This window comes from Typha angustifolia, chromosome 1, assembly GCF_048772165.1.
Source record: "Typha angustifolia cultivar Huaian chromosome 1, ASM4877216v1, whole genome shotgun sequence".
NCBI classification, from domain to species: Eukaryota; Viridiplantae; Streptophyta; class Magnoliopsida; order Poales; family Typhaceae; genus Typha; species Typha angustifolia.
Window position 1 is genome coordinate 1197943 of NC_133239.1, and position 23252 is coordinate 1221194.

General features: G+C 37.2%; 5 protein-coding genes and 1 non-coding gene across 8 annotated transcripts; 4 read left to right on the plus strand and 2 right to left on the minus strand.

The window, feature by feature from the left end:
- The first annotated feature begins 323 nt into the window (after positions 1 to 323).
- On the plus strand, positions 324 to 1522 carry LOC140759592 (putative leucine-rich repeat receptor-like serine/threonine-protein kinase At2g19230). Its single transcript, XM_073096198.1, has 2 exons — positions 324 to 408; positions 969 to 1522. Exons 1-2 carry the CDS (start codon positions 324 to 326, stop codon positions 1520 to 1522), a joined length of 639 nt encoding a protein of 212 aa, XP_072952299.1.
- Positions 1523 to 2149: 627 nt separating this feature from the next.
- Positions 2150 to 5137, plus strand: LOC140764447 (probable LRR receptor-like serine/threonine-protein kinase At1g05700). The gene is made up of 11 exons (XM_073103025.1): positions 2150 to 2401; positions 2477 to 2615; positions 2703 to 2774; positions 2846 to 2917; positions 3002 to 3082; positions 3160 to 3299; positions 3374 to 3597; positions 3687 to 3813; positions 4032 to 4100; positions 4174 to 4363; positions 4538 to 5137. Exons 1-11 carry the CDS (start codon positions 2224 to 2226, stop codon positions 4923 to 4925), a joined length of 1680 nt encoding a protein of 559 aa, XP_072959126.1. The 5' UTR covers positions 2150 to 2223; the 3' UTR covers positions 4926 to 5137.
- A 924-nt stretch (positions 5138 to 6061) lies between these two features.
- LOC140764412 (putative leucine-rich repeat receptor-like protein kinase At2g19210) lies at positions 6062 to 11335 on the plus strand. The gene is made up of 13 exons (XM_073102972.1): positions 6062 to 6160; positions 6229 to 6772; positions 6855 to 7342; positions 7430 to 7568; positions 7660 to 7731; positions 7834 to 7905; positions 7987 to 8067; positions 8560 to 8717; positions 8825 to 9087; positions 9644 to 9770; positions 10076 to 10144; positions 10225 to 10417; positions 10671 to 11335. The coding sequence occupies exons 1-13, from the start codon at positions 6085 to 6087 to the stop codon at positions 11086 to 11088; spliced, it is 2700 nt and encodes an 899-aa protein (XP_072959073.1). The 5' UTR covers positions 6062 to 6084; the 3' UTR covers positions 11089 to 11335.
- Positions 11336 to 12975: 1640 nt separating this feature from the next.
- Positions 12976 to 21371, plus strand: LOC140764424 (putative leucine-rich repeat receptor-like serine/threonine-protein kinase At2g04300). 3 transcript variants are annotated; one of them, XR_012105039.1, is made up of 13 exons: positions 12976 to 13104; positions 13282 to 13778; positions 13877 to 14015; positions 14109 to 14180; positions 14765 to 14836; positions 14916 to 14996; positions 16208 to 16368; positions 16473 to 16681; positions 18068 to 18194; positions 18803 to 18868; positions 18959 to 19148; positions 20399 to 21080; positions 21174 to 21371. XR_012105039.1 is itself a non-coding variant. In XM_073102992.1 (12 exons), exons 1-12 carry the CDS (start codon positions 13070 to 13072, stop codon positions 20790 to 20792), a joined length of 2043 nt encoding a protein of 680 aa, XP_072959093.1. In that variant the 5' UTR covers positions 12976 to 13069; the 3' UTR covers positions 20793 to 21371. The 3 variants fall into 3 exon arrangements, 2 of the variants coding, with proteins under 2 accessions (XP_072959093.1, XP_072959103.1); XM_073102992.1 differs by having other exon boundaries at positions 20399 to 21371; XM_073103002.1 differs by having other exon boundaries at positions 12977 to 13104; positions 16208 to 16359; positions 20399 to 21371.
- On the minus strand, positions 21128 to 21230 carry LOC140767849 (U6 spliceosomal RNA). The gene has a single exon (XR_012105633.1). It is a non-coding gene; the product is annotated as a U6 spliceosomal RNA (small nuclear RNA).
- A 137-nt stretch (positions 21372 to 21508) lies between the features above and the next one.
- Positions 21509 to 22569, minus strand: LOC140764496 (uncharacterized). Its single transcript, XM_073103089.1, has 2 exons — positions 22135 to 22569; positions 21509 to 22017 (listed from the first exon to the last, which is right to left on the minus strand). The coding sequence occupies exons 1-2, from the start codon at positions 22407 to 22409 to the stop codon at positions 21711 to 21713; spliced, it is 582 nt and encodes a 193-aa protein (XP_072959190.1). The 5' UTR covers positions 22410 to 22569; the 3' UTR covers positions 21509 to 21710.
- Positions 22570 to 23252: the final 683 nt, after the last annotated feature.

Genomic DNA, 23252 nt, shown 5'->3' on the forward strand with positions numbered 1-23252 from the left:
CGCTTAATGCATTACAATTCTGAGGATACACATTTGACTATACTATTTGGTTAATTCGCATATTTATCCGATATGAGCAACGACTGGAATTAGCGACAAAATTATTCGCATAACTATCAAGCAATACCAACTCAGTCTACGTTTATCGACGTGCAGATGCGGGTTTTATCCTTGGCGAATTCATAGACGTGGGATAAGGATTTAATTATTCCCGTTTCTTGGAATAGAATAACCAACGTTATACAATATATAACTGCAACTTGTCTCTCTCAAACCTCCACTATTCTCGTTGCTTTCAAGAGGGCGAATAACTCGGCGCAAAGATGACGGTGATGCTCGTCTGGTGGTTAATTATTATGAGCTTCTTGGCCGTCACTATCCGAGTTCGTTGCCAACTTGATGATCTCGGTAAGCTTTATCCAATCCAATGCCTCTATTCGTCCGTGTTCTTTGCTTCTTATTCCGGTTCATGGATAAGTACCCCTAGTAGATGGGCGTAGCTCGTTTCTTCGGTTACTTCTCTGTACATAATAATTTTAAATATCTAGAGATAAAAATAGCTTTTATGAACTCCAAGAAATCATAGGATGATAGTATGAGTATTTTTCTGGTTCAAATTCCAAAACATCATCGGTTTAGTTGGGACACCATAAAATTATTAATTTTTCTGAAGAATTTATCCTTCCCATTTGCAAAATATTTGGGTGTAAAATTGCAACAGAAGACCTCTGATGCAATTGTTTAAGGACAAGGATGGGCCTGTGAGTTAGTGCTAGACAACAAATGTAATTAAAAGATAATTTACTAATCTATGGATGCTTAGAATATGAGATGTATAATTTCTAAATAATATATTTAGATTAAACAAACTTCATTCAACTTGTACCTGGTTCTGAGAATAAGATAACAACTATTTATATTTCAGCAAACAAGAGAAGTATTCAAATTTTTTTTTTCCTTCTTTGCAGGTTTCATAAGCATAGATTGCGGCATTTCCAAAAATTCTAGCTACATAGATGATACGACTGACCTAACATATACATCCGATATGCAATTTATCGACACCGGGGCGAACTACAACATTTCAAAACAGTATATATCACCTTCTCTATCCAAACGATATTTGACGGTAAGAAGTTTTCCAAACGGTACTCGAAATTGTTACACCCTAAGATCGCTATCAATTGGGTGGAAATATCTCATCAGGGCGACATTCTTTTACGGGAACTATGACAAATTAAATAAGCTAGTAGTATTTGATATTTATATTGGGGTTAATTTATGGAAGACGGTGAATATTTCTCAAACACTTTATTCTATTATGGAAGAAATTATTATAACTATCCAAAATGATTTCATACAAGTTTGTTTGGTGAATACTGGAAATGGGATTCCTTTTATATCGGGATTGGATTTGAGGCCATTGAAGAATACTCTTTACCCAATGGCGAAAGGCGGACAATCTATAGCTCTCTATTTTCGGATCAATATGGGGCCCAAGGATAATGTGTTTGTAAGGTGAGTATAACATCTATTCAATTTGAATATATGTTTTTTTTAAATCATTCATGAGCCCAAAAACTAGATATAAATCGGACAAATGGTCAACCCTCCTTACATATAGAAACACTTAGGTCTCACTAAGCTTTTAGCTGTCTAGTCTATATGCGTCGGCAAATAATTGCTCTGAACCAAACGCCACTAAGATCTGCTCTAAGCCATCACGTTGTTAAGTTGTTTCTCCAAGCTAACTGTACTATCAAATCATTAACCAAATCGAGTCATGCTATTAAATCACAAAATAACTTTTTCATAGTATTATTTGAATATCCGTATTTTCTTTTCTTTTAACTATAAAGAATTGACTATTATAACCGTTTTATACTCTTGGAATCTGTGAATAGGCATCCAAACGACATGTATGACAGGATATGGATGCCGTGGGGAGCCAATAAACCACAAGAGTGGATGGAGATATCCAGCAATTCGACTATTCGGAACTTGGATTCGGACTTATTCGAGGCGCCATCCGTGGTTATGCAAACCGCATTCACGTCCTTGACCTCCTTCTCTAGGATCTCTTTCCTGTGGATTCCCGAACTAGAGGATAAGAATCCGCTATTCGTGTCCGTGCTCTATTTCTCTGAATTCCAGAATCTTGTCGAGAATAAAGCCAAGCGAGAGTTCTATATAGACCTCAACGGTCGGCGAGTTTCCGACCCCATGTCCCCGCAATACCTCTATTCCAACATCATATATAATAACGACCCCTTTCCACAAACCGACTTGTATAACTTCTCCATTGTCGCCACGGATAATTCCACGCTTCCGCCGGTAATTAACGCGGTGGAGGTATACCGCGTATTGTATACCACCGTTAATTCTTCTGATAGTGGAGATGGTAGGTAACTTATTCGTCGGATTGGATATTCCACCGGAAAATTTTCACTGATCTCGATCTTATTGATAATACCAGTTACTGCGATGACGACGATCAAGGACGAGTATCAGGTGAAGAGGAACTGGATGGGCGATCCGTGTGTTCCTAAAGTTTATGCATGGGATGGATTAAATTGTAGTTATTCTATCTCCAGCCCTCCAAGGATCACCACTCTGTAAGTAATTCTAACTCAACACTTAATATTGGTAAAAGAAAAAGATTAGTACTTTGATAGATTGGAATTTTTGGAACTTTATTGCAGAAATCTATCAAATAGTGGATGGACTGGTGGTATAACAACAGCATTTGCCGATCTTAATGCACTCCAGTACTTGTAAGTCATAGCAAACTTAGATGAAACCTTAATTTAGTAGCTCTTCCGTTTCACAAGACATGCCATTCCAGGGATTTGTCTTACAATGGCTTAACTGGAGCAATTCCTGATGAACTATCACAATTGACATCACTCAAATTCCTGTGAGTGCTCATGTTGGACTTGCTATTTGGTTTATTTGAGCACGTAACAAAGTTGCCGGTATTAAAGTCTCCTGGTTATTGTAGAGATTTGAGAGGCAACCAACTCAATGGATCAGTTCCTGCTGCTCTCCTTGCAAAATCACAAGATGGGTCACTAATACTTAGGTCAGCTTATCTTTTATTATAATTTATAGCAACACTAGTTGAATTCTAATTGAATTGTTTAGCATTTTCGATTATAGAATTGATCCAGTTGGAGATAATGGCAACGAGTTTTCACCAAAGAAGAAGAGTTCCATTATTATTGTGGTTGTTCCAGTTGTTGTTATTGTCCTATTGCTAGTTATCGCACTTGTTCTGTTCAGAAAGAGAATATGGCAAGGTAAGTTTTGAAAACCATGACACATGCATTCCTTGTCTAATTTAGACATAATCATTTGAATTCCTTGAGAGAAGATCACAATGGGAGAGCAAGCGATAACAGAGACAGTCCAGTGCAATTTGAGAATCGACAATTCACATACAAGGAGTTGCAGCTTATAACGAATAACTTTGGAAAACTAATTGGAGGAGGTGGATTTGGAAAAGTGTATGCCGGTTACTTGGAAAATGGCACTCAAGTGGCAGTTAAGATGCGCTCCCAGTCATCTTCACAAGGGGTTAAACAATTTCTAGCCGAGGTAATCAGAATCCTTGTTATAGATAGGAAAATATTTTTATGAAATATTAACAAAAGCCTTGTTTAACAATATTCTGAATGGTGTTGCAGGCCCAGAACTTGGCAAGAGTTCATCATAAGAACTTGGTTTGTCTGATTGGCTACTGCAAGGATGGAGATCACTGGGGACTTGTCTATGAGTACATGTGTGAAGGAACCTTGGAAGATCATCTCAGAGGTTCTAAATTAAGTGTTGTATTATTTATCTTGACGATGGTTGAAAATCTAGTGGTGGAATTCATCAGAGAGAATCTCTTTATGTCTAGTCGAATTTCTCAAAAACAATCTAAGAAGTATTACAGAGAACCCTATGAATCTGTTCTTCACATGATTTGTGAATTTTTAAGTTTTTTGCATTAGTGTTTTAGCTGATCTTCTAATGGTTTGCTGTAATAGGTAAAGCTGGCATTGATAGATCTTTGACTTGGAACCAGAGGTTGCGTATAGCACTTGAATCTGCTCAAGGTTTGGCAGTAATAAGAAGTATAAATCTCTTTGTTTCTCTTCACTTTGACAATTTCTAGTCATTCTCATGCAGGGCTGGAGTATCTACATACAGGATGCACACCACCATTAATCCATAGAGACGTGAAGACCAACAATATCCTCTTGAATGCAAATTTAGAGGCAAAGTTAGCCGATTTTGGTTTGTCTAAGGCTTCCAACAGTGATACTAGTAGTTGCATATCAACAGCTGTGGTTGGTACACCAGGATATCTAGATCCTCAGTATGTCCTTTCTTCCTCGTTTGCTTTTTTTTAACTATATATATATATATATATATATATATAGATATATAGAAACAAGAAACATAAAAGGACAGTGCTAACTTCTTAACCTGCATAGTTTGATGAGTGTGACTAATAAGATGAATAATAAGCAATGGTGTTGTATGTCTCTAGGTGCTTTGTGACCTTCAAGTCCAATGAGAAGAGCGATGTGTACAGCTTCGGTGTGGTCCTCTTGGAGGTCGTAACAGGGAAAGCTCCCCTTTTTTCTGGATCTGAAGGAGGTCACATTATCGATTGGGTGTGGCAGAGGCTCGCTAGAGGAAATATTGAGAACGTTTTGGATGCAACAATGCAAGGAGAATGCAACCTGAATTCTATATGGAAGGTAACTGAGTTAGCTTTGAGTTGTACTGCACAAGACCCCAGCCAGAGGCCAACCATGAGTGATGTAGCAGTGCAGTTAAAAGAATGCTTGTTTCTGGAACTGAAAACTGCTGGTAGTGATCACTCCAGTAAGTTTAATTCAGTATCAGTATCTACCGGTCCCATTTTGAGATGAAGATTGATTTAGGCTCTCCTTGCATTCAGATGAGCATCACATGTTTGGAGTAATTGATTTCATATTGAGTGTGCTTTGCCGTTTGTAGTTGTTGTTGTTTCCAAACATATCAATGGTGTTGCTAGGTATATCTATCTATGCAGAGTGTACTATTTTTTGTATGAATTTTCTATTTGTTTAGAATGGAATTTGTTCATGAATTTCAACCTTTATGTTCATTAACTGATAAATGGAGGCATTGTTTCATTAGAAGAATAGTTTTCTATTATGGATCAGAGAAGGTTTTCGTTTACATAAGCAAAGATAAATTTATATCAGATTCATAGAACATAAATAACATTAGAACGTCACTGCATTTCTGATGAATTAATTTCATTACTATCTAATATATCTAATTTCTTAGCTCTTAAGATTATTTTTCTTTTATTGAAGGAGGAATAGTTGGTTATTTAATATGGCATCAGAAGTTCTGTGCTGAAATTCCAACATACCCATATACCATTTCAATTTAAGTAGATCCAGATTCTAATAATTATCCAAAGACAACAAAAATATATAACTATTTATTTCACAGGAACTCCTCCAAAGTTAAATCATTAAATATTAAGAATGGAAGTACCCTTACTCTAAGAACTCTTATGAGATTCTTTTATTGAGAATTTCTCCTTCTTTAGAAATAGAGAAAAAATTTCGACAATGGGAATCTATGTCTTAACCACTGGGATATCAAACAAGAGACTTCAGATCATACGTTGGTTGAATTGTTCTTCTATAATCATCAGCAAATTGGCCTCAGAATAAATCAGAAGTCATTATCGTGGTTGCTACCAACTTGGAGTCAAATCTTTTATTCCCATTGACTTCGTTATTAAAAACTTTCCCCTTTGCAAAGATGGCAGGATTAGACCTCGTATTATTTATCTATCCTGTCCGTGAGCCTGGCCAACTTTATCCACGTCCTATCGCTGGTTTTAAGAGGGGCTACTTAATTACCAGTGACATAGTATATATTCTTGACGAGATCAAAGGTTGGATAAGTAATCGGCGTTTAATTAGTCCAACGATCGATATCCAACGTATAAGTACAACTTATTCTTCTCCATCACAACACGGTGTCCATTAATTATTCTCAAGGAAGAGGAACAGAGGATTCATATCGATGGTTATCTGGTGTTTAATTCTTCTGAGCTTCTTTCCCACCATTGTACGAGTTCATGGCCAGCTTGATAACCTCGGTAAGCTCTTAACTTATTCCTCTATTTGATGTTCTTCAAAACTCGTAGTACTAAACCAATGATTGCAGGTTTCATAAGCATCGATTGTGGCCTTCCTGAAAAATCTAGCTACGTAGATAATAAAACCAATCTAGAATACACCTCCGACGAACAATTTATCGACACCGGGACGAACTATAATATCTCGAATGAGTACGTAAGAGGTGCATCCCTGAAGCAATTCTTGAACGTGAGAAGTTTTCCGACGGGAACTCGGAATTGCTATACCTTGAACTCCCTGGTGGCAGGATATAAATACCTGGTAAGAGCGATATTTTTATACGGGAACTATGATGGGTTGAATAAGCCCCCCTTATTCGACCTCTATACCGGGATAAATTTCTGGAAGACGGTGAACGCATCTAATGGAAGCAGCAGGGAAGAAGTTATTCTTGTGGCCCAAACGGATTACTTGCAAGTTTGTTTGGCAAATAAAGGATTAGGGACTCCGTTTATCTCTGGATTGGAATTGAGGCCACTAAGAGAAAATATTTATCCGGCAGTGGATCCCACTCGATCTTTAGCTCTTTATGCACGCCTAAACATGGGACCAACCAACGACGTGGTAATTAGGTGAGTCACGTTATTAGTTTTACATTTCACTACCTAAATAATCAACAATTTAGACAATTCTATGGACCCAATAACAAAACAGGTATCCAGACGATCCGTACGACCGGTTTTGGATTCCCTGGAATAATGAGCCCGGCTTGACCGAGATATCCACCGGTTCGGCTATCCGGAGTTCGCCGAACGACCACTACGCGGCGCCGTCGTCCGTTATCCAGACCGCCGTCACGCCCAAGAAATCCTCCAAGATCGAATACCACTGGATTCCCGACCCCCAGGATAAGAATCCTGGATTCGTGGCCGTTTTGTACTTCTCCGAGCTGGAGATCCTACGAGGCAATGCCAAACGAGAGTTTGATATCTACCTCAATGGTATCTCACAGGCCGTCGTTCCCTTTTCCCCCGACTACCTCTATCCCGATGCCCTATACATTGATAAACCCGCTCCGCGATACCCCCGGTATAACTTATCCATCGTTGCGACGAGCAAATCCACGCTTCCGCCGGTTATCAATGCGCTGGAGTTATTCCGGGTGCTGGATATCACCGGGAACGCCACGGATAGCGGAGACGGTATGGCATATCCACGATACGCTATTCCTATTTTTTCCATGGATTAGTTATCCTAGTTGATCCAAATTCCACTCTTTTTTACCACAGTTAGTGCGATGATAGCTATCAAGGATGCGTATCGGGTGAAGAGAAGCTGGAATGGCGATCCTTGTGCTCCCAAAGCTTTTGCATGGGATGGATTGAATTGTAGTTATCCTATCTCTGGCCCCCCAAGGATTACGACTGTGTGAGTTTTTTTATCTTACAGATGATTTTTTTTTAATTCCCCGAAGAAAGGAGAAAACTTCGACACCCTAATCCGTTGGAATTTTTTGCAGAAATCTATCATCTAGCGGATTGACCGGTGGCATAACGACAATTTTCGCGAATCTTACTTCACTCCAATACTTGTAAGTTCCATGGGATTCAACCTTACTATATTTTCTAATACTTGTAAGCAAAAAAATAAAACTTTCATTTGGATAGTTTGGTTCCACAATTTGTTTTTCCAGGGATTTGTCTCACAACAATTTGGTAGGAGAGATTCCTGGTGTTCTAGAAAGGTTAAAATCACTTGTACTCTTGTAAGTACCCATATTATCCTATTGGTTTGGATTACTAAATGTGAAATAGATATGGGGAATCAAATTACCTTCTTCTTCCAGAGATCTGACTGGTAACCAACTCGATGGACCAATTCCTGCTGGACTCCTTAATAAATCTCAAGAGGGGTTACTTATATTAAGGTTTGCTAATCTTCATTAACCTGTCTTCTTCTAATCTATGTTTCCTCCAACAGAATTTAATGAAAGATAATAAAGGACCACTGGATTGATGTAAATAATGTCCTGATATATAGTCTGGATGATGAGGATGTGAACATGCCACTTCTGCATTTGTGGGCACTGAAGTGGAAATCATGTTTCTCCTTGGTATGGTGTCAGAGCTGAAACTCACTCTAGTGAATCTTGCCATCACAATCCTATTAGGCTCGCATGATGGATTTGAATATTTATACACACACAAATGTATGCAAACTTTACCAGAAAGATTACTCTTTCTATGTATCATGATGAAGAATAATTATACACACGCACACAAATGTATGCAAACTTTACTAGAAAGATTACACGTTTTGGATGTTTCGAAGATTGAAGTATTATTAAGCTCGTAGTTTTCTTCTTTTGGATTAAATTAGATGAAGTCTAATCTTAGTTCAATTTTCTTTAAAATGATAGGTTTGGGGGTAATGTAAATCTTTGTGCCTACGACAACTCATGCGAGCTGCCACCAAAGAAGAAGAGTTCCATAACACCAATTATTGTAATTGTTCCAGTAGTTGTAGTTTTATTGATAGTGGTGATATTTGTTCTGTACATAGTGAGAAAACGGCAAGGTAATTTTTAGTGATCTCTAGCATGAAATGAATACAAGCTACACGTACCTCCATTTTGTGGCAGTGTTTTATTTTATATCCATATGTATAATGCTTTTCATTGATAGGTTTTGGCAGAAGTGTCTCTGTGAGGCCACAGAATGAATATTACTCCACTGAAGAAAACAACTATGGGAGCAACCCATTACAACTTGAGAATCGACAATTCACATACAAGGAGCTGGTGGTTATAACGAGAAACTTTCAGCGAGTCATTGGGAAAGGAGGATTTGGATCTGTTTATGATGGATTCTTGGAAAATGGTACTCAAGTAGCAGTCAAGATGCTCTCTCAGTCATCTTCACAAGGGGTTAACGAATTTATAGCTGAGGTAACTAAATCCCATTAACTCCTCTTTGATATCCACAGGTCATGTGCTTACTGTCTTTTTATTAATGATCCCACTGTGGGTCTCGTAATGGCAGTTTAGAAGATATATGGACTCTTGAATTCTGATATGCATGAGATACAAATTTTCCAATATAACAAAGCAAATGTGTGGCCATTGATGGAAAAGAAATTTAAACCTATATTTTGATGATAATCGGTATCTTATACTCTCCCAAAGTTTGTTATTCCCTCTGACATAGTTGAAGGTTGTTCAGCTGTATACTTTCTTAAGTCGGATTATGACATTCCAACTTTATCTGGAAACTAGAGTTAATCAGCACAAGTGGTGACTATTATTTAGATTGCAATATCCTTAACATAGTTGAGCCTTGTGTTCCTTCACCTTTGTATCCATTAAATTAAAGGTTTGAAGTTTTATCTCCAGTCCACATGTTCTCTATTACATGGTGAGAGTACAGCTGGATATATCATACCACCTTCAATTGATGTTCTTCTTAAGGCTTTATCCCCATTTGAAATTCTGAATGGTGTCGCAGGCTCAGCATTTGACAAAAGTTCACCACAAGAACCTGGTTTCACTTATTGGCTATTGCAAGGATGGACATCATCTGGGACTCATCTACGAGTATATGTCTCAAGGAACTCTACAAGATCATCTGAGAGGTTTTAAATTTATTTTTGGACTTGCGTTTTCCTGATTGACTGGTTTTATAATGTAAATGAATAGAAAAGTCACTTGGAAAAGTATTACAATATCAGAAAGTGTCCTGATCATAGACAATCGATCTGCTTATACTTTTCTTGTCATATCTTAAGTTTATTATTTATAGTTCACACGTAATTAATTACATAGGCCATAGGCCGTTGAGCTTTCCACAACTAACATCATAGGCAAGATCCAACATTATCTGAAATTAACTGTGCAGTTCTCTGAATATATCTTCTAATGGCTTCTCGATGGCTTCTAGGTAAAGCTCGCAATGGTACACTTTTGACTTGGAGACAGCGTCTCCAAATTGCACTTGAATCTGCACAAGGTTTGGCAGTAAAGTAGATATCTGTCTTCTTGGACCGTTGTTTCCCCCTTCATCCAGCAATATATTGTATAACTGTGCAGGGCTGGAATATCTGCACAAGGGATGCGTGCCACCACTAATTCACAGGGATGTTAAGTCCAGCAACATCCTCTTGAATGCAAATCTAGAGGCCAAGTTAGCCGATTTTGGGCTCTCAAAGAATTTCTACAATGATACAGATACTCTTGATGTATCCACAGCACTGACCGGTACACCAGGATACATAGATCCTCAGTATGTCTTTCTGATCTCTTTCTTCAGATATTTATTTGGTAATACGCAAGAACAAATAAAAGGATATTGCTAACTTCCTGGCCTTCTCTATTGCTGAAAGATAATTCACTAATCAATATATAAAGATATTTCATCTTTCATGCTTCTAAAATGTTGCAAAGTGATTTTCAGAAATCAGAATCTTCTGCCACATAAACTTAGTCAGAGAAGGACCCTTTGAACTTAAATATAACTTAGTATTACGTCTCTGCAGGTATCATGCTACTCGACGAATCACTGAGAAGAGCGATGTCTACAGCTTTGGAGTTGTTCTTTTAGAGTTGATCACAGGACAACCTCCGATATCGTCTGGACCTGAAAATCTTAACATTGGTCGATGGGTACGTCAGAGGCTCGCAGAAGGGATCTTTGAGAGTGTGATAGATAGTAGGATGCAAGGAGAATATGATCTGAATTCAGTCTGGAAGGTTGCTGATCTAGCGTTGAAGTGCACTGCAAAAGGTGCCATTCAGAGGCCGACCATGACCGAAGTCGTGACGCAGCTAAAGCAATACTTAGAGCTGGAGAGCTCCGGTGTGAGGAACCATAGAATGTACAGAGGTGGCAGTAGCAGCAGGGCATTTGAAATGCTTCGTTTGCCAATAGCTACTTATGGAATGACAGGAAGATAAATTAGAGTTACCTCCTATTCCTCTGTTTCTTTTCATCTAGTTGTCCCAACAGCTTGCTTTATCTTTAGATTCATAATTTCACATCGAATGCACTTCGCAGTTTGTAATTTTTTTTCCAAAAAAAAAAAAAAAGATGATATTTCTTGGAGAATCTCCGGAGAAGAATAACATTCTTTTACACCTGATCTTAGTACTTTGCATACTCATGTCTGTAAGTGAGCTGTGTGCAGAGCCCTCGATAGCCCATTTTCTCAAATTTCGGGTACTATTTTGCAAATAAGAACCTCGTTTTTTATTTTACAAGATTGGAATTTTCGTTTGGTTCACTAATAAATTGGATTCTAGACCAGCTCGAATGGTCAAAAATCGTGGCTACGACTAAATAAAATGTGGGTTTTTTTTTCAATAACGGCCTACTTTTTGAAATTATTGCATACCACCACCTCTGACTATGTTTTGCAGTTAAAAAAAGTATAATATTTTCAAATGTTTCTAAGGAAGTAGTTTTTTTTTTACAAGTATATCTATAAAAGGAGTCTATTTGCAAATTATAAAACAGAGGAGGGGTTTATACTTTTCACAATGTCTCAAGTAAAGGTGGCACAAAAAAAAATCGAGTCAATCTTGCACGACTATTCTGATGTAATCTCTCTCTATTCGTTGACTTTCTTATTTTACAAGTATATCTATAAAAAGAGTCTATTTGCATATTATAAAACAGAGGAGGGTTTATACTGTACACAATACGTCTCAAGTAAAGGTAGGTAGCGAAAAAAAAAACTCGAGTCAATCTTGCAAAACTATTCTGATGTAATCTCTCTCTATCCGTTGACCTTCTTATTTTACAAGTATATCTATAGAAAGAATCTATTGCAAATTATAAAACAGAGGAGAGTTTATACTTTACACGATACGTCTCAAGTAAAGGTGGCGCAAAGAAAAAAAAAACTCGAGTCAATCTTACACGATTATTCTGATGTAATCTCTCTCTATCCGTTGACCTTCTTATTTTACATCTGGATAAAGCTGGCGAATTAGCTATCCGCATACGGTATTCCATCTTTGGCCTCACTCTATCCTCGTGCGGCTGCTGGATAATCTGGTCGGATACCGTACGCTATTCCAACGTGGTATCCTTAAAAACATCAGAGGTGGCACAGGGATATAAGTTCGATAACTTATCCCTCTCTCAACCTTAGCATTGCGTCCACTAATCTCAAAAACTAAGGGAGGAAGAGGAGATTGGCTGTGATAATTGGAAAACTCAGCTCGACGATGACGATGGTGGCGTTATTCTTAGTTCTCCTGAGCTTATCGGCCGTCACTATTCGAGTTCATGCCAAGCTCGATAATCTCGGCAAGTTCTTGTCCTTATTCGTGCCTTGATATATCGCCACATACGTTATAATTTTGGCAAATTACACCCTATACAATCAAATTTTCGTTTTTTCTTTTTCTTTTTGCAGGTTTCATAAGCATCGACTGTGGCCTTTCTGAGAATTCTAGCTACACAGAGAGTGTAACCAATCTAGTATACACCTCCGACGAGCAATTTATCGACACCGGGACGAACTATAACATCTCGAGCGAGTACGTGAAAGCCGCATTCTGGAAGCAGTTTTTGAACGTGAGAAGTTTTCCGACGGGAACTCGGAATTGCTATACCTTGAAGTCTATAGTGGCGGGAAAAAAATACGTGGTAAGAGCGCTATTTTTATACGGGAACTATGATGGGTTGAATAAACCACCCTTATTCGACCTCTATATCGGGATAAATTTCTGGAAGACGGTGAACGCATCTGATGAAGCTAGTGGAGAAGAAGTAACAACTGTGGCCCAAACGGATTACTTACAAGTTTGTTTGGTAAATACGGGATTAGGGACCCCTTATATCTCTGGATTAGAGTTGAGGCCATTAAAGGACGTTCATTATCCAGCTGTGACTGCCCTTCGATCTGCAGTTCTTTATTCCAGGCTCAACATGGGGCCAAAGGAAGACAGCGATTTGATAATAAGGTCAGTTTTGTTCTCATATCACCTCATATAAGAAATTCTGCTCATCAAATAATACACTAGAATAATTCCATGGACCTGTATATAATATTATGGTTTAATTAACAATTCCGTAGAATAATTCCGTTGACATCTGTAATACTATGGTTTATTAATGATTCCCCGTCGGAAAACGTACAGGTACCCAGACGATCCCTACGACCGTTATTGGATACCCTGGAATAAGGTGCTATCCAGGCCACCCGGCTTAACCGAGATATCCACCACCTCCCCTATCCGCCATCTACCCGTCGACCACTACGATGCGCCTTCTGCCGTTATCCAGACCGCGCTCACCCCCAAGAACGCCTCCAAGATCGAATACCATTGGACTTCCGACGCCCAGGGAAAAGACCCCGGATTCTTAATCGTGTTATACTTCTCCGAGTTCCAGACCGTACAGGGCGATGCCAAGCGAGAGTTCGATATCTACCTCAACGGTATCCAATGGGCCGATCCCTTTTCCCCGGATTACCTCTATTCCGATGCCCTATTCAATGATAAACCCGCTCCGCGATATCCCCGGTATAACTTATCCATCGTAGCGACGAGCAAGTCCACGCTTCCGCCGATTATTAATGCGCTGGAATTATTCCGTGTGTTGGATATCACCGGGAACGGGACGGATAGAGGGGACGGTATAGCATAACCACGATACCCTGTTCCTCTTTTATTTTTCTATGGATTAGTTATCCGAGCTAATCCAAGTTCCACTTTTTCCACTCTTTAACAACAGTTAGTGCGATGATAGCAATCAAGGAGACTTATCAGCTCAAGAAAAGCTGGAATGGCGATCCATGTGCTCCCAGAGCTTTTGCATGGGATGGATTGAACTGTAGTTATGCTATCTCTACCCCTCCAAGGATTACGACTGTGTGAGTACTTATAAGACAAAATTCCGCAACAATTTGTCTTAAAATATGAACTTCTCGTAGAACATTTCTCTTAAATGCATTGGAATTTTGCAGAAACCTATCATCTAGTGGATTGACTGGTGGCATATCAATATCTTTTGGAAGTCTTGCAGCGTTACAATACCTGTGAGTTTTGTCAGACTTGCCCTTACTTAATCTTCATTACTAGTGCCCATAAATCAGAATTTTGTTTATTTGTTTGGGTTGAATCTTGACAATTCTGGGACTGTCAAGGCTCAAGACAAGTCATTGTACATCAGCAGAGTAAGTTTTCACTTAAAAAGCATGCATACATGTATAAGAAACGAGAGAGATGTATAAACAAGCGCTTAACCCCTGTTAACCTTCTAAGGGGAGGTGAAATCCATAAATAATATTAGTATTTGCAAGCAATGTCTTAAGTTATCTTGGTTTCGATTTCAAAAGTACTTGAAGAACGCTTGTATGACATAGCTTACATTGCTCCTGTGCAGGAATACTAGTCGTATGTGGTCATGTTGTTTTAATTGTTATCCTCTCTCTCTCTCTAAACTATACCTTTTTTTCCTTTTTGTTGATTTTTTTTCCTTTTCATTTTGTTGCTCTAGTTGCCGAATTCATGTTGTTATAACTATTGTCATTTCCTTGGATGAAGTAGCACATCAGCGAGACAAACTAATTATATTAAACCTTCGATAGTCTTTGTGTTTCACATGAGTTGCCATTTCCAGGGATTTGTCTCATAACAACTTAACAGGCTCAATTCCAGATGTTCTAGCACAATTATCATCACTCGTATTCCTGTAAGTACTCTTATTATCCTTTCTATTTGGTTTTAAATGTGAAATAGATCTGTGGTATCAACATACCTTCTTCTTGCAGAGATTTGACAGATAACCAACTGAATGGATCAATTCCTGCTGGTCTCCTTAAGAAATCCCAAGATGGGTTACTTACACTAAGGTTTATTGTTCTTCTTTACACATATGTTAATTTAAACTATACCTCCTGTAGTTTGATTTCATGCAAGAAGGGACTGCTGGATGGATCTGATAATGACCTGATGTAGGAAATAAACAGGAAACCTGACAGATACTTTTATGTTTATAGACCTTTAAAATGGAGCCTGTGAGCTAATGTAGGCAAATTTTGTTCTCCGGTGATAGGGCTCCTAGAATTTTTGTTATAATCATAAGAAAGCACTACTCTAGATTAAAAAAATAAATATCAAATTATCTCTACTCTATATTAGGAAGATTATTCAAATTATTCCACACATAAACCCAATTACAATTTCTTTTTGACTTAACTAAAATTGTCTTAAAAATCATTTCATCCCTCCTACTACCAACCTATCTCATTACATACCTACAAGTATGCAATACGTATCTACAAGAAATGAAAACGCTTTAATTTAAATATATATATCAAATCAAATGCATTTGAGTTAATTTTTACTTCTTATTTATATTTTATCTCAATTTTATGTTATACCCATATTATGGTGTACAAGTAAACATTAGAATACCCTACTCTAAATTAGAAGTACAATTCTAAGAGTAAGAATCTAGAATAGCTATTCTAGATTTTCTCTTAGTATAAACAAAACAAGGCCTTGGTCTTTTCTTCAAAATCTGAAAATAATTGATTAATTGATGAGCTTGTGAGATTCTTTGCCAGATCAATCAGTCAGTTAAAGCTAACTGATTGCTCTGCTGAAAGCATGCAATACTTAAAACAGAATCACAGAGGTCAATTGAGCAAAATTTGATGGAAATGATGCTGAGTGATACAACTAACAATTTATAATCAAATTAGGATTTAGAGTAGCCACTTAATGGAATCACTGTATCTGGAGAGTGGGGGCTAACCATATTTCTATATTCATTTGGTTTTAACATGAGAATTCTGCTGCTTATCACTTGGTCTAGTTTCAGAGAAGAGACTGCCTCTTATGAAATGATCTGCTACCATCACAATCTCGTAAAAGTGTTAAAGATATATATATATATATATATGCAAACAAAGCAAGCAGGATATCCTTTTTCTATGTTAACTTATATTCGTTAACTATATGAGAAAGAAGGTTTTATAACATTTCAAGACTTAGTTATTATTTACCTTTTGATTAGATTGGTTGAGGTCCAATTGTGATTCGATTTCTTTCCTGATAGAATTGGAGAAAATCTTTGTGCCAACGACAGTTCATGCATGCCACCCTCGGGGGAGACGGATTCCATGAATCCTAGTATTGTGATTGTTCCCGTAGTTGTGTTGCTGTTCCTAATTGTGATACTTACTATATATATAATGAGAAAACGGAAAGGTAAATTTGGTATGGCTTTTCCTTTCCTTGCTCTAGCTTGAGTACAGTGAATAAATACTAGCTATTAATACCTCCATTCATGGATGCGCCTCACATTAGTTTGCTTTACTCAGCATGCCATCAACAGGACACTTCTTTGAAACTTGAGATTCGGCGATTCAGATACAAGGAGTTGGAAGTTATAACAAAAAACTTTACCCAACAAATTGGGAAAGGAGGTTTTGGAAAAGTTTATGGTGGTTTCTTGGAAGACGGCACTCAAGTTGCAGTCAAGTTGCACTCTCAGTCATCTAAACAAGGGGTTAAAGAGTTCGTAACCGAGGTAATCAACTCCAATCAACTCTTTTCTTTGATATGCACCTTGTATGGATTTATCTTTCTATTAAATATTAATGGGGGATTGAAGGGTGATATCGTTATTGTTCATATGATGGTATTTGGATGTTTGAATTTTCTATATATGAGTGGCAAAGTTAGCATCAAATAAGCAATATACGTGGGTATCGAGATGATATGGATATTTGAGTGAGAAAGAAGTCAAGAAGTAAGGTATTGTTGGTTGGTGCATAAGCCTCCATTATTTGTAAATAGCAATCAAACACTACTCTCTCTCTATAAGTGCGCTTACTGCTTAGATATGGTCAACGTGCATAACTTTAGGGCTCATTCACTTTAGGAATAAAAGAAATTCTAGAATAGGTTCTTATTTATTATTCACAAAATGAAATCTTTATTCCAGTAATAACTATTTTTATGTTTACTTGTATTCTAGAATAAGGGTGTAATAATTATCTTTGATGTGATATAAAAGAAAGAAAAAAATAGAAACAAGTTTTTTGTCTTTTATAAAACTACGACAAATGTCCTTTGATTTAATATAAAGTAGATTGATATGATAGATATCAAAGGTAAATTAGTAAATGAGTTAATGTGTGGTATAAGATATAATTTTGATAAGTAATGTTTGTATTTTAGAATAAAACTATTGTGATATTTAGTTGTTATTCTGAAATAAATGGTTATATTCCAGAATAAGAAAAAAATTATCCTTGAAGTGAACGGGAGCTTTAAGTGATGCATGTTTTTTATTTCAAGTGAGTGGATATGATAAAATTATCACCTCTCTTTCCTTACCAAAATGCACATAAACTCTTTTCACATTTAAGCTTTATACACTAACCAAATGTTGTCCCAAATTATATTGATGCATTAATTTACTTAAATATATTCTCCAACAGTTAAATGTCAACAGAATACAGAGATTATTAACCATTATCCCCAGTGATTCCTGGCACAAAATTGAAGGTCTTGCATCTATCTGCTGTATTTTTGTACATATGAGAGCCCCCGTGAAGCCTCTAAAGGTTATTCTTGAGCTTTATGTGGGGTTTCAGTTGGATTGATTTTTTATAAGTTCATAAAATCTCTACAATCGAAGAAAGATCATGAAGTCAGGTTCTTACCAACTTTATCTGGAACTCTTTTGGTGTTTATCCGAAAAAATGACAACTATTTTTTCAGATTGTGATTTCACTGACCCCAATAGTAAATCCTGGTGTCCCTTAACCTTTCCACCATAGACTGACTGCTGAAAGTATATATCACTCCATATGTCTGATATTGCAGTGTTGTGATTCTTATGTTTTATGACTTTATTTACATTTGATATATTCTGAATCCATATGCATCCATATGTCTGGTGTTGCAGGCTAAGTACTTAGCAAGGGTTCATCACAAGTATCTGCTTTCTATGATTGGCTACTGCAACAATGGTGGACACTTGGGACTCGTTTATGAGTACATGTCTGGAGGAACACTAGAATCTCATCTGAGAGGTTCTAAACTTCATGTTCTTAACTAATATACTCTTTTATCATCTAGTATCAAATTGAATTATAGTACATGGCTACGTGCTGGCTGATCTGGCTCTTCCTATGGATCAACTGCTAGAAACTTAGAATAGTCACACTTGTATTTCTCTAGGAAAGAGAACTTAAGGGAATATTTTTTAATATATTAAATTTTAATGAATGATAGTGATATTAAACGAATGCATGATAGTGAAGTCATTGAACCTAGTGGTGAATTCAGTATTAGATCATGTCAGTCCAAAAAGGCAAGACACTCGACGGAAAGATCCTCGATTGAATGGAATTAAAATTTGAATAGGTAAACAAGTCAATGGGAAATATAATAAGATATTGGAATATGTCCTGATTTAGAAATCTCTTTTATTTGTCCTATCAATGCAGTATCGAGAACCTTAAATTTATGATTCATGTTCAACTAATACCATGTGTTCCTACTTCCTAGTACTCCAAAATTTGGAAGGTTGGCAGTGATACTATCTTCAATGTTGACTGCAAAGAAAGTATTGTATTCTAAGTTTCTGCATTACTCTTTTGAGCAAATATTCTAATGGGTTATCGCAATGATCTTTTAGGTGCTTGCAGTACTAGTCCTTTGACTTGGAAACAGCGGCTGCATATTGCACTTGAATCGGCAGAAGGTTTGGCAGCAACAGAGAACATCAGTTCTAGCACATTTTCAACCTTTTTCTTGTCTTCATTCTATAACTTTTTCCATAATTCACGTTTAGGTCTGGAATATCTACATAATGGATGCAAGCCACAAATAATTCACAGAGACATCAAGACCAGCAACATCCTCTTGGATCAAAATTTAGGGGCAAAGATTGCTGATTTTGGGATGTCAAAGGATATTGGCATTGAATCTTCTGTCAATGCAGCCCCAAGAGTAGTCGGCACAAAAGGATACTTAGATCCTGAGTATGTCCTTTCTATGTCTTTGTACATCTTCCCTATAAACTTATACGATCGTCTTGAAATATTTACTTCTGAATGGAAAGCTGTCCAGATAAATAATAGTAAAAGGGTGGTACTAATTTCTTAACATACACAATCAATCAAGAGATAATTTGCTACTCTAAATAATAAGCTAATTTTCATTTCTATGCATCTGAATTAAACAGTAACTATGCATTCAATAAAGGCAATGTCATTCTCTTAAGGAAAGTACATATGAAAATGCAAGCTTTCTGTTTAGGAAGGACAAATTTTTTTGTTATTCTAACCTAACGAATTCAAAAGACAATCTTTTGCAAACTGAGCTTGGTCGGACCAGGCTACTTCATTGAAATTAGTTATGATTTTCAAGGATATGAGTGTCATAATACTTGGCAACTTGCTAGTGTGTCAACCCAATCCAGCAGTTATGCAAACAATTGAGAGAGAGAGAGGTGCAAGGATGGAAGGTGGATGAAGAGAGTGGATAGAATCTGGGTGAGAGGAGAAGAAGAAGAAGAAGAAGAATGATTGTTCAGGTCAGTTATGGGATTGATGTAATCCATATGCTCAAGTTCAAAGTTTTTTCTGGGATTCTAGGAGCCTGATACTGACCTCAAGACCTTTCTTCCTTAATTTATATCCTTTGGGAGGTTTTCATATTTTTAAATAACAAAGTCTGGCAGGGTTCGAACTCAGGGACTCTGTTATGATATTATATTAATTCACTAATTATTTTAAAAGTTTAAGTTTTTATAGAACAGCGATTTTTATATTTATGTTCTAACATATAATGTCATTGTCGCTCAACATATCAAAAAATGTCACTGCATAAAGCATCATTTCTTCTGCAAGCAAATGCAGATCATTGTTGAAAAACTATTACATTGCTGCTCATCCAAACATGTACATTGAGATGTGCCTTTATTTCCTTAAAGCTGCTGAAAATATCATTGTCAAGGTTCTAAATCTCATGGCACAACATTGGGCCACAAGCTTGTTGGCAGCATGAGGGTATTGGATAGCATGTCCTGTGCCTTCCGGCACTGGCTTCATGCCGAGGAAGAAAGATAGGTAAAGGTAGGAGATGGAGGAGAGGCAGAGGGATGGAAAGGAGGGAGAGTAAGAAGTAGCAGAAATGGTAGCTGTGGGAGCTTTTATTTAATTTTAATTCATTTTTTGGGCCTTCCAAAATATATCAAGCCCACAAGTGAGTTAACAAGATAACTCTGCAGGTACTGTATTACGGGAATAGTCACCGAGAAAAGTGATGTGTACAGCTTTGGTGTCGTTCTCTTGGAGATGATCACAGGACAACCTCCTATACTAGACCAATCCGAAGTAGCTCACATTACTCAATGGGTGAACCAGAGGCTCAATAGAGGAACCATTGATAATGTCATTGATATAGCGATGAAAGGAAACTATAATCCAGATTGTGTCTGGAATGTTGCTGAATTAGCATTCGAGTGCACTAAAAGGGCCCCCAGCCAGAGGCCAACCATGACTGTTGTTGTGATGCAGTTACAAGAGTGCTTGGAACTAGAGAACTTTGTCGAGAGGAACCATCACATGCCTTCAGGAAGCAGAAACCCACACTCAAGGATTGATGAACCAAACAGAGATTAACAATGTCAGGCTCGAATACAACATTTGAGGTGGAACATTCGGAAGAGATCACAATAAGATAAGATTGGTCTACCCTTCCTGTTCTCTTGGTGCAGTTGCTCACACGGTTTGCTTATCCTTTCATTCATAAGATTATCTAGCAGAGCATTACATGTCTGGATTCTATCTCATGTTCGAGTGTGGTTTGCAGTTTGTAATTATTTTGGAACATACCAATAATATGTAATTTTTCCAGGAGAATCGCTGAAGCACAAATGACAAGATTTGTACTCAAACCTTAATTCTTGTGTACTCGCACATTTCTGAATTGATTTCTTCCTGATATGATTGCATTCAGAAATCTTGATCTTTTCTTCTTTTTCTGCTTACATCATCGTTCAGGGACCGTGCTAATTTTCTCTATGCCGTTCCAATTTCATCTGATGTCTACGAAGAGACAGGTCAGTTCCTTTGCTCCTTTACAAAGCTAGTATCCATGATTTGAAGATTTGTTTGTATGATATGTAAATTATAAACTATTACTTAATACCTTGCATTTGACAATAGTGATGCCAATCTCGATTTTGACATATTTTTCAAATGAAACTAGTCCATAAGGACAAGGAACAGGACAATTTTAGAATCCATAGTGACCTTCGCATTTCTACAATTAGTAAATCAATGACTCAAAGATGAGAATTTGCATAAAGAAACCTATAAACAATGGCAAAAGGACGGTCAATGTAATACTCCTTGCATGCATTCATTTCCTCAGCTTTTGAATATTATACATATTGAATGGCAAAAAAGAAACATCAACAATAGATGCATCAGGAACAACATCCTCTATGAACAAAGCTATCATACTCTAATTGATAAAGGAAAAAAAAAATTTGTAGTGACAACTGAAAGATAGATATTTTCTATCTGCCATGAAGTCTAATGGTTGCAAAAGCTCTTGTTCACAGGAATTGCAGGTGGTCTACATAGAATGCTCTTGCTATTGCTCCTAGCCATCAGATTACCACATGATCCCCTCGAAGGCTTCTTGGATATGCTCTTGCTGTTAAGACAAGGAGCATGGTTTGTTCTCTGGCCTTCATCAAGCCCTCCTGCATAGCTCTTGCATGTCTTAATATTCTTTTTGTAAGGAATCTCCTTCTTAGGCAAATCCTCCAAGCATCTTGCATCAGAGAGGGATGTGAAGGACTGAGATTTCCCTTGATAGTAGTTAGACAATCCTCTCCTGATATATCCCACAACTTCGTCAGATAGATATCTTGGTACATGAGTAACATGACTATAGTTTTTATGTCACCCACAGATGATGTTGTTAATCAAAGAAGAGTCTATGAATACTCACTTGACAGGGAGCTGTGCAAGAAGTGATGATAACTCATAGAGAGGCCCATCTGAATCTACTGTGGATCGGCTTTGGTTTGTCCTTGCATCCTCTGTGCAGTCTGATGAAGAGGACTCGGCGTTGTCGGAATCGGAGTCGTCGCCGAAGATGGAGGAGGACTCAGATAGCTCATCATCATCTTCATCATAAGAGGTTGGAATTCCATCAAACATTTCCTTCTGCTCCTTGCCCATGCCCATGCCCAAGCCCAAGCTTTTGTTAGCTAGTTCTTTCATACAATGTCGCTAGTCCTTAAAGTGGTATGAGAGAATATATATAGCTTGCTTGTTTGGAATAAGTCTATGTGCTTGCTGCTAGTTACTGTTTTAGTCAAGAAGGTATGTGGCAGTAAGATCATGTGGACTTGGTTTTTGCTGCATTTTTCAAGGTTTCATATTTCTATAAAGTTGTGCAATACTTTGACCATGGAAATAAAGAATGGAAGTGTAAATAGTGGTGGCCGAAATTATTAATGGTTGGAATTAGTGTGACAAAGTGGAGAATCATATTAATATGTGAACTTTGTTGCTCCACTTGAACCATTGCCTGCCTAGCCAAAGATTCCACCTTATCACCTTCCCTATGGCTTGGGTTGTACAAATGGATAAGGCCGAAAGCCTAGAATATCCAACTTTATTTTAATTTTAATTTAATTTAATTTAATTTATATTCTAAAGTTTATTACCCGAGAAGAAGTTTCATTTACATCAATATTCACGAGCTGAAGTAATATCTTTTATTAAAAAAAAAAAGGAATTTTGATTGAAAATGATATTTACAAAATATTACTATGTAAATTTCAATTACCTACTATTTTTTGCTACACTTTTTGTTGTAAATAATCTCAATAATCACTTTCGATTAGCGTAAATTTTTAATATTGTCAAAGGGCTTTTTTTTTAATTTATTTATTTTTAATTAAAAAAAAAGACTGTAGAATGTTTATGACTAAATATATTCCTAGGTGGATTTAAGGCGTGTTCCCCTTCCCCTTTCCTTGAGACAGATATCTAACAATATTTATTCTCCGGAATTAAGAGAGTCGTGGCAAATAATAATGTTTCATGTGGCTTTCCTAG

Coding starts and splice junctions, on each gene's coding strand:
- LOC140764447 (XM_073103025.1), top strand. CDS start 2,224: ATGTCCCCGCAATACCTCTATTCCAACATCATATATAATAACGACCCC. Junction 3,300..3,373: donor CAGAAAGAGAATATGGCAAG/GTAAGTTTTGAA, acceptor CCTTGAGAGAAG/ATCACAATGGGAGAGCAAGC. Junction 3,814..4,031: donor CTTGGAAGATCATCTCAGAG/GTTCTAAATTAA, acceptor TTGCTGTAATAG/GTAAAGCTGGCATTGATAGA.
- LOC140764412 (XM_073102972.1), top strand. CDS start 6,085: ATGGTTATCTGGTGTTTAATTCTTCTGAGCTTCTTTCCCACCATTGTA. Junction 7,569..7,659: donor CCCCCAAGGATTACGACTGT/GTGAGTTTTTTT, acceptor AATTTTTTGCAG/AAATCTATCATCTAGCGGAT. Junction 10,145..10,224: donor TGCACTTGAATCTGCACAAG/GTTTGGCAGTAA, acceptor ATAACTGTGCAG/GGCTGGAATATCTGCACAAG.
- LOC140764496 (XM_073103089.1), bottom strand. CDS start 22,409: ATGAAAGAACTAGCTAACAAAAGCTTGGGCTTGGGCATGGGCATGGGC. Junction 22,018..22,134: donor CTTGCACAGCTCCCTGTCAA/GTGAGTATTCAT, acceptor GGGATATATCAG/GAGAGGATTGTCTAACTACT.
- LOC140764424 (XM_073102992.1), top strand. CDS start 13,070: ATGGGGCCAAAGGAAGACAGCGATTTGATAATAAG. Junction 13,779..13,876: donor CGGGACGGATAGAGGGGACG/GTATAGCATAAC, acceptor CTTTAACAACAG/TTAGTGCGATGATAGCAATC. Junction 14,837..14,915: donor TTATCATCACTCGTATTCCT/GTAAGTACTCTT, acceptor TTCTTCTTGCAG/AGATTTGACAGATAACCAAC.
- LOC140759592 (XM_073096198.1), top strand. CDS start 324: ATGACGGTGATGCTCGTCTGGTGGTTAATTATTATGAGCTTCTTGGCC. Junction 409..968: donor TTGCCAACTTGATGATCTCG/GTAAGCTTTATC, acceptor CCTTCTTTGCAG/GTTTCATAAGCATAGATTGC.